Source organism: Camellia sinensis, chromosome 3, assembly GCF_055761805.1.
Source record: "Camellia sinensis isolate YWXY chromosome 3, ASM5576180v1, whole genome shotgun sequence".
Classification (NCBI taxonomy): Eukaryota; Viridiplantae; Streptophyta; class Magnoliopsida; order Ericales; family Theaceae; genus Camellia; species Camellia sinensis.
Genome location: NC_138963.1, coordinates 24789229 through 24798412, shown reverse-complemented (window position 1 = coordinate 24798412; position 9184 = coordinate 24789229). Strand labels below are relative to the sequence as shown.

General features: G+C 33.6%; 1 protein-coding gene across 3 annotated transcripts; it reads right to left on the bottom strand.

The window, feature by feature from the left end:
- Positions 1-4545: 4545 nt before the first annotated feature.
- On the bottom strand, positions 4546-8780 carry APX2 (ascorbate peroxidase 2). Of its 3 annotated transcripts, XM_082917437.1 has the most exons (10): positions 8630-8780; positions 8380-8510; positions 7227-7401; positions 6814-6883; positions 5809-5874; positions 5639-5720; positions 5452-5532; positions 5080-5182; positions 4904-4962; positions 4546-4806 (listed from the first exon to the last, which is right to left on the bottom strand). In XM_082917437.1, the coding sequence occupies exons 2-10, from the start codon at positions 8496-8498 to the stop codon at positions 4788-4790; spliced, it is 774 nt and encodes a 257-aa protein (XP_082773563.1). In that variant the 5' UTR covers positions 8499-8510; positions 8630-8780; the 3' UTR covers positions 4546-4787. The 3 variants fall into 3 exon arrangements, 1 of the variants encoding a protein (XP_082773563.1); XR_014362892.1 differs by lacking the exons at positions 6814-6883; positions 7227-7401; positions 8380-8510; positions 8630-8780 and having other exon boundaries at positions 4904-5526; positions 5638-5720; positions 5809-6693; XR_014362891.1 differs by lacking the exons at positions 6814-6883; positions 7227-7401; positions 8380-8510; positions 8630-8780 and having other exon boundaries at positions 5048-5720; positions 5809-6689.
- Between the last annotated feature and the right edge of the window lie 404 nt (positions 8781-9184).

The following is a 9184-nucleotide window of genomic DNA, read 5'->3' as shown; positions in this document are numbered from 1 at the left end:
ACAATGACTTAAAAAAATTGGTTTCTGTCAATTTTTTTTGATTCTTTTTCAAACATTATGGAATCACTTTTTTTTTTTTTTTTTTTTTTAATTCTTTCTATTTTTACTCATGTATTTTAAATTACAATAGATGTAGAAGTAATTGTTTGGCAGACAGATGAGAGGATAATTTATATGTAAATTGGGCTGAGCTGTGTAATGGGCCGATCTGTGGGCCACAGTAAGAAATGGTTGAGTAAAAAGGCCTTATAGTTAGCTTGGTTCTAAGAGAGCCTTGAAGTTAGCTCGGTCACCACGGTCAGAGTGGTAACAATTAGCTTGGTCTAAGCTTGCTATGGTAGCTCGGTCTGAGTAGGTGAAATCGAGGTACAAGCTATGAAGGGAAGAACCGAGCTAGTTAGAGCTCGGTCACTTTTGCTAGTTTAGCATGGCCATGTTAGCTCGGTCGTTTTGTCATGCTACCAAAGTAAAACCATCTCACTTGATTTAAGCAGTGAGGGGTATTGAAGGATAAATATTATCTTTCAGGAATATGATTCCTAGGGGACTCTACATGGAGGAGTAAGAGTCCTACTAGGATTGTACCACACGGAACCTATAAAAAGCTCATAAAACCACCTAAGGAGAGGTAACACAACTTTGATTCCAGAATTCACAGAGCTTTTGTGTCTATTGTCTATTGTGCTAACTTAGGCATCGGAGAGGTTTCCAGCGCACGCCCGCCGGTTAGCTCACGTTTGTGTTCTCAGGTGGCAAAGCGACGACGTTTCGAGGAACGCAAGCTTGATCAACAAGATCATACGAGAAGAATTATTTCGTGCTCGTACAAGAGATATGTGCAGAGATATGGATAGTATGGATACAACATCCTATTGGCCTTGATGGCTGTTTTTCAATTTTCTATTGCTTTTGTTTTAAAAAGTATTTAAAATAAAATTATTAAAAGTGAAACTAAAAACCTTTCTTAATAATTTTCTTATTTTAAACTAAAAATCATACTTAACTACAAAAATGTATTAAGAATATTAAATTTTACATCTCAAACTTTGCATTTTGGTGCTTTAGGGGCTATTTGAGAACATGTTAAAAAAGTCAAAAGTTAACTTTTAACTCATTTTGAGTTATATCACCTCTCATAACAAAATTTAAAAAGTTAAAAAAAATTAAAAAATCAACTTTTAACCAACTTCTCAACTAACCCCTGAATAACCTAAGACTTTTGCTAATGCACCAACATTGCCTTTAACGGGAGGTTACTATCTTTTGGTGCAACAAAAGGATGCAGCATCACCACATAGTATGCTTTTGAAATACAGAATTATTATCTATACAAACAGAACTAACGAGAAAAGGATTTAAGCTCTTTTCTATATACAAAATTTACTCACAGAATCAGGCACAACTCACATATGGGGTGAAACCTACACATTTGATAGGTTTCATTGTGCACTTTGAATTTTTTTATAAAAATTTAAATAGACAATGTTTAGTTAAAATATATATAGTGTTTGGTGCAATTTATTGCATACTAAAAATAAAAACAGAAGTCAAAGCACGTTTTCCTAAACTTTGAGATAATTAATTTTTGTTTGAACTTATTTAAACTATGAATAATTCTACATATATTACAAACTTACTAAAAATCTTACCAAAAAGACAAAAGGCCAACTGTGATTGGTTGTTAAAAAATTAATGATATTAACCATCCAATAATATTTAAACATATATGTTTTTAGTAATATTTTTAATAAGACTTTAAATAGACGTAGCATTGCTCTTAAACCATTCTTACGTAATAAATTATAAACAGAAACTACACAAAGCAGTCTAAATTGACTCTCAAAACTATAAACAACTCATATAAATCATACAAAACAGTCCCATAATGTGTCATGAACCACATATAAAATGAAGGGTTACTTACAGTTTGCCTTTTTATATTTGGCCATTTTTCCACTTTCACCTTTCATATTTCATGTTTTTCTCAATTTATTCCAAAAGGTAATTCATGTCCAAAATTAGATAGAAAATAACATATTAACAATCACGTGGTATAAATATATTTTATTACATATAACTCACACCTTTGATATAAACTCAAACCCATATAATAATATATTTTTTATATCATGTGACAGTTAACATGCATTTTCTATCTAATTTTAAACAAAAGTTAGTTTTAGGAGTAAATTGGAAAAAACTTGAAACATGAAGGATCAAAATAAAAAAATGATCAAAAATAAAGGGGCAAAGTGTAATTTATCCTAAATGAATTGGATCCAAATATATATTGAGTAGGTACTACACAGTATAGAGAGGTACTACACAGTATCCTTGTGATCCATATCTCAACCAGAAACTTTCAACAAAGTTGCAACTAAGATTCTCTTTATTACATTATGAGATTGTTTATGGACTTCCTTTTATCAAAGTGTGTGATTTTAACTCACACACAGACTTTACAAAAAGGTGATTGATTATTTCCCTTTTCTTTTTATACACTGCCCAACCTACCATTTTTTCTTTACCCAGTTGGTATTGGAAGTGGAATAATGATCAAATGTTCCACTAATAGTTGGTCTGCATAATTTATATATAATATAATGTGTATTTGACTTGTATACTTTATTTTGTTAACTTAGGCCCCGTTTGGGGACTTACTTTTTTAGTCAATTAGTCAAAAAGTTACTAAATTAGTCAAAAAGCCAATAACTCATACCAAAAAGTCAAAGATTCTCTTTTCTCTCTACTTTTTGCACATCTTTTCGTAATTAACCAAAAAGTCATCACAAACATACAAGTTTTTTTTACCTACCATTTTAGCCAAATAATCAAAAATTTACTAAATTAGCCTGTTCCCGAACGAGGCCTTAGTCTCTAAGTTTATAAACTGCCAACAACCTTTGTTGTAATTTGCAGTGAAATTTGGTGACCAATAATGAGATAAAAGTGTCATTGTCACCATGTAAAGGTTTGTGCATGTGAGGACATAAACAAAACAAAAACATCCATGTGATGTGATGGAACAAGTTTATTTAGTGCATCACGTGCATGTTCCATTCTACTTGCATTTATGAATATAAAACTGATAATAGAACAAATTACAGAAAATGTAGGTAGATTAATACGAATTTCATCATGTGATATGTATAATAAAAATTGTTTAATATCATTAATTTTGTAATTAGTTCTGTGTCTCTAATTTTGTTGCTCTGCTTATGACAACCACTTCATCTTCTTGTTGATGGCTCCATTGCAATCCCACTAGCTAGCGGCTCACTTAGAGCATCCAATGAAGTGATTAAAATTGTATGTTAAAATATTTATATGATAAAAAGCGATAAAATTAGCACCTATTTTTGTGTGTTAAGTATTTGTTAATTTAGTGAAATTCATTCAGGACTCGAGAAACAGTTTGATTTTGAATAACCCAAGCCACTATTAGGATTACTGAGAACAACTGTCAACTGATGGTGTAATTCCGAGTTCGATTTTATTCAATACACACCATTTTATTGGTCTAAAATAATAAAATCTACGATTTTAAGTAAAATCAATATACATTTGGACATAGGACCTGCATTTTTGAATCAATCATACCTTGTGTTCTCTTCACACTCTAAAAATTGTGTGCACAAATTCATTTTCATGTAATCACCAAACTAATTGGGATCTACTCAAACAATTTTTATTATTCATCTTTTCTGCTAGGGTTGATAAATGTCTTTTGCATAAATTCATTACCTTATTTAGCATTCATTTGGAAAGAACTTTTTTAACTTGACCTTTTGACTATTTTAACCTAACCAAAAAGGTTCTATTTGGGAAGAACTTCCGATTTTTTTATAATTTTGTGAGGAAAAAAAAAAAGTGAAATAATTATGATTTGAATGTGACATTTCATCTTATTAATTTTTTAACTAATTTTGTCTTGCAGTGGGCTAAATTACTTCCGACCTACTTCCCTATGAGGCCTTAACAACTGGATCTGTTTGAGACGAAGTTTGTGCAATAGTTATAAAGATTAGAGGAGAGTCGTCATCTTCAGAGGCAAATTCAGGTGAAAAATTGACTCCATTCATACTTCCATTTAGCCTTGATTTACTCTTAATTGAGCCTGCCGTCATCTTTCATTGCACGACTCACGTGGTACAATGTCATTTCCTATCACCACCTCAAAAATAGACTACCACTGGGTACCATACCAACGCAAGTCAAACCCCCTAATACCAATTGATTTTAAGCGAAATGATAGAATTCAGAATCACAAGTGTTCTGAATCACTTCATAGATTTTTAGTTTGGGTCAAATATTCTCAATTATTGGAGATTGTCAAATGAGAATATGAAAGTCATCAATCTTGAGCATAAGAAATGTTAACAAAACTACAAAAGAAACTTGATGACCCCAAAGCAGAGAACAGGCCCAAATTTTCTTTTACTTGATAGCAAATAATTTGCAGAATGAAGATAAACCGTGCTGCTTCCATCCTACTACCCAAAAACATAATTAAACAGACTTTCAAGGAACATGGAGAGAGATGAATAAAGTAAAGCTCAGCAACTAATATATGTAAACCTGTTTTTTTAAGATAAAAATGATGCTAATCTTGGTAAACAACAAAGAACATACACATCACATATTGTTACAGATATATTTCACACAAACAAGGACGGAGATAGCCTGAACTCACAATCACTTTCTTCAAAGCAGGTTTACGTGTAGAAGGAATAGAACAGACTCTAGAAACCAAACAGCACACAACAGCCTGTCTTTTTCCATCCCCGTCACTCAGCATCCGCGAATCTAAATCAAGTGCAGGCAAAGTGAAATCAGAATGTTTTACTAAATGCAAGGAATAATACAAAAGGGGCATAGCAAAAAATGACCCTTTTTCACTCACCCAAGCTCAGAGAGCTTTAAATGAGCTTCAGCATAATCTGCGAAAAAAGCATCCTCGTCCTAAAGCAATATTTCAAGCACCAAGTTAGATGTTCCTCAACCAAATTATATCAAGAGAGTCCATTTCAAATTATACTAAATGAACCTCTAAACTAAAAATGCAGAACATATACAAACTGCAGCATATTTTTCAACCAGAGGACGGAATACTGGATCCTCCAGAAGGGCTTTGTCTGATGGCAGCTGGATAAGACCTTCCTTCTCTCCATTAAGGAGTTCCCTGTTCAAAAAAATTTAAAAAAAAAAACAAAAAAATACAATTTAAACACATTAAAAGAAATAGGATGCTGGAATCAAGATCACCTAGTCCCTTCTCTATCCCCTTATATTTTATTGGTTCATAGGATTGTCTTTATCAGCAAAAGTGATCCTATGAACCAATCAGATTCAAAGGGGCAGAGAAGGGTGCATGGAAGGGGACAGGTGATCTGGATTCCAGGATGGCATCTCCTAGCATTACGATATCCATAGGGATGAGAAACAATGTACTTGAAGTACGAATTGTCAAAGATGAGAGGATTAGTGGTCCATGGTCCCTCAAATCCAGAGCGCTCCTTGTGACACCTTCCCCGTTGTATTTTAGCCATCAAACCGAGAACAATGTTCATAGGGAAAAACCCAAAACAAGCAACATTTACAGAATAGGAAAAGGAGGAAACTCTAGTCTGGACCTACCAGAGTGTGGCCACCAGATAGCACGACAATATCTTTATCACTAAGACCCATGTGGCCAAATATCTCTCTCAAATAGTCCGCACCTAGTTAAGAGATATCAGAATTCAGAAACATCAAATACTGCTCCATCAATCTGGCATGCTTAGAAAATATCTCAAAAAATTTACTCACCTTTTTTGGCATCAGGCAGGTGGCCTTCTGGAGGTGGTTCAGGTTTGTCATGTGAACAATGGATTCCTTTAGTATGTACTGTTTTATTAATGTAAAAACTAAAAAATACACAGAATAAGAAACCTCAGTGGATAAAACATTAATAACATCCACAGAACACACATGATGGCTCTTGTAGTCATTACAGTCATCAGCTTCACATAGTCTACCACTAGTTACATGCGAACGATTTCCTTGGCAAGAATCTTGTGAGAATGTCAGACAAACACAATGTTGTCCCATGTTACTTGAGCACAGCTTCACTGTAAAGATGCTCTCATGTGCATGTGCACACTGCATGCTCGCAAGCGCATGTGTGCACGTGTGCACACACACACACAGAGGAAACTCTATAAGGTTTTGGTCTATTGTTTTTTCCATTGTTTCTACAAGGAAATACATAACCAATAACAAAGCAAGTTCAGCAGAATTCAAAAGGCATAAAGTATAAATTATCTCTGCATTCATGGCCTAGTCATAATTGAGTATGCTATATGCTTACAATGAAATTGCCAAAGCTGTACAATATGCTTAACCTAGAACAAGTGTCGACCTACAGAAGAGGCAAAGAACTATAGCACTAGAGCATAACATGCATGTCTCATTTGATCACTAACTACTAGACAGCTATTGACAGCTCAAAACAATACAGAACCCACAGTAACAAGTAGAAACAAATGCTATTAGATCGCCAAAGCCCAAGTACAAATTATTTTATGGTCAAATTTTGGAGTAGTTTTTCAACTAGATTCAGGATTATCTTGTATGTATCTTTATCTCAAGATCATCAAATCCCAAGCAAAGCATGACACAACTGCAGCAGCTTTAAATTTATAACTATAGTTCTGCATCATTCACTATGCTGCTGCACCCCAGTTGATCCAAAGATTAACAAAAGCACATTTACACAGACATCGCATGAATTAAGGTCATTTATTATTTTTTCATGCAATGAAGAAATAACACTAACCTGTCTACCAGGGTGAAAAGGAATATCGGGCCCTCCTGTGACTTCAACGGCAACAATTCCAGCCAACTTCAATTGACAACAACACAACAAAAAACATATCAGAAAAAAGTATACAAAATGTAAACTCATCCCACAACAGCACACATATAAATCAAATGTAAATTCCCAAATGCAACAAAAACAATAAATGCTACGTTTGTATCTTAAACTTGTTGTGGAATTTGTAAAGTGAAAAGAAACTGGATGGGAGAAGTGTATCTATTTTGTTTTGCCTTTTGCTTCTCATTTGTTTTTCCACTATTAATTCTTTCACAAATCCATTGTCCAAACACAACAAAAAGACACAACTGAAATGAACCGAAATGCATAGTCAGCTACCACTCTGATTATAAAGCAGATAAAAGGTTACCTGGTAGAAGTCAGCATAAGATAGGATCAGAAACTGCTCCTTGATCGGCTCCAATAGTCTGACAGCAATATCAAGGCCATTGTTTGCTTCGTGAGCAAGCTCTGCTGGGTGCTTAATTGTCCCAAATGGATCCCCAGTTTTTGTCTTCACATCGTAAGTCCCAGCAGAGTGCCATCTGCAATAAAATGACACACACGACAAACAAAAAATCAGAGATCACCAATAGATCTCAATAAAGGAAACCAGTTCAAAGAGACAAATAACAAATAGTAATTGTACATAAACACCCATTAGATCATCTCCAATCTTTCATCCATTTTTTTCATCAAATTCAAATTTGATGAATCAAGAGCTAAAAGTGAGCTCCAATTATTTCATCAAACTTTTATCAAATCAAGGAAAAAGCAAAATTTTCATCAAATTTTCAACAGCCATATTTTAACACAAATTTGATGAATTTTAATTTAATTTAGTTATTTTTTTTTAAAAAGAAGAAGAAGAAGAGAGAAAGAAAGAAAGAAAGTAAGAATTGGAGATGATTTTCCTTCATAAAAAATGGTTAAACAAATTTTAGGACAAGTTCGGAATTTTTCAAAACAATTTGCTGAATAAAAAGAGTAAGGATTAGAGTGGCTCCTTTCCATGCCTCATTTCATAGTGAACCTCAAAATGGCTCTATTTCATTATATTTCATCCATATCCCAATTTCAATTTGCACATATAGGACAAATGCTTCTTTCTGCTATTTAATCCATATTAGTCGATTGATAACGGTTTGATATTGCTTTTCTTTATAAATAGGAATCGAATCATCTAGATACAAGTAGTAATCACATAGATTACCAATTGGATTTTTCAAATTAGATCAAGCTTTCAATCAATTTTTCACTCAAATTTGATGAGAAAAGAGGGTAAGGATAGGAGATGCTGTAAGGTAACAATAAGGACTAGTACAAGCAGGGAAACGGAGTGCTTTTTTCTTATTCATGAGAATTAACCACATAAAGATTGTGTGGGTAAGAGAGAAAGCAAAAAACAATCACTCAATCCTCAGTTCAACACTCTAAATCTAAAGATAATCACAACATTATAAACGCATATACATATACATACATCATATAGAGAGAGAGAGAGAGAGAGAGAGAGAGATTACGCTAATCGGAGGATCAAAGGAGCACATTTCTTCTCAGCGATGAGTCCTCTGAGCTTCCTCTTGCATTTATCAACTGCCTTCTTGTAGTCTTCGCTAACAACTGGATAGCACTTTCCCATGGTGAATATTTCCTGATCCATCTCAATCCAAAACACAAATTCAAAATCCAATCCAATCCAATCAAAATGCCTCCACCAAATAAAATTAAGTTTAAGAAATCGAATCAACAAGTAATTCGAATAAGTAGTACCTATGATATGAAGCAGAGAGAGAGAGAGAGAGAGAGAGAAAGTTCATTTCAGAGCAGTAGTGTAATGTTGTCACGAGCACAACACAAGCTTTTTTGTGGAGACGACAGGGAAGCAAAAACATATAGTAGGGGAAGCAAATATATAGTAGGTGTGGAGAACGAGAACGTTCTTTATCATTTTAATTTTTAAATTAGGTCTAATTTAGACATAATTTTTAAATTAGGCTAAAGTGTTATTATAAATCACGTTTTTATTGTTTAAGGTTGAAAATTTGATTAACAGTGAAAGCGCTATTAGAAATCACACTTTTAATTAAGAAAGCGTAGTTGTAAACTACACTTTTAACATAAATTTTTTTTTGAAGAAAATATAGTTCCAAACCACGCTTTCACCGTGCATGTTGTTTAATTTGTTTTATGAAGAAACACGCGAAGTTGTGCATATTGTTTAAGTTTGTTTTCTGAAGAAAACGTGATTGTGAATCACGCTTTCAATGTTCACTAAAAGAAGCGTGGATTGAAACCATACTTTCACTGTTTACTACAACAAGCGTG

What these genes read in the sequence shown, in the direction of transcription:
- APX2 (XM_082917437.1), bottom strand. Translation starts at nt 8,498, where the DNA reads ATGGGAAAGTGCTATCCAGTTGTTAGCGAAGACTACAAGAAGGCAGTT. An exon ending in CCTTTGATCCTCCGATTAGC is followed by an intron (nt 7,402 to 8,379) that starts GTAATCTCTCTC and finishes ATTTTATTGCAG; the next exon opens with ATGGCACTCTGCTGGGACTT. An exon ending in TCACCCTGGTAGACAGGTTA is followed by an intron (nt 5,875 to 6,813) that starts GTGTTATTTCTT and finishes TACATACTAAAG; the next exon opens with GAATCCATTGTTCACATGAC.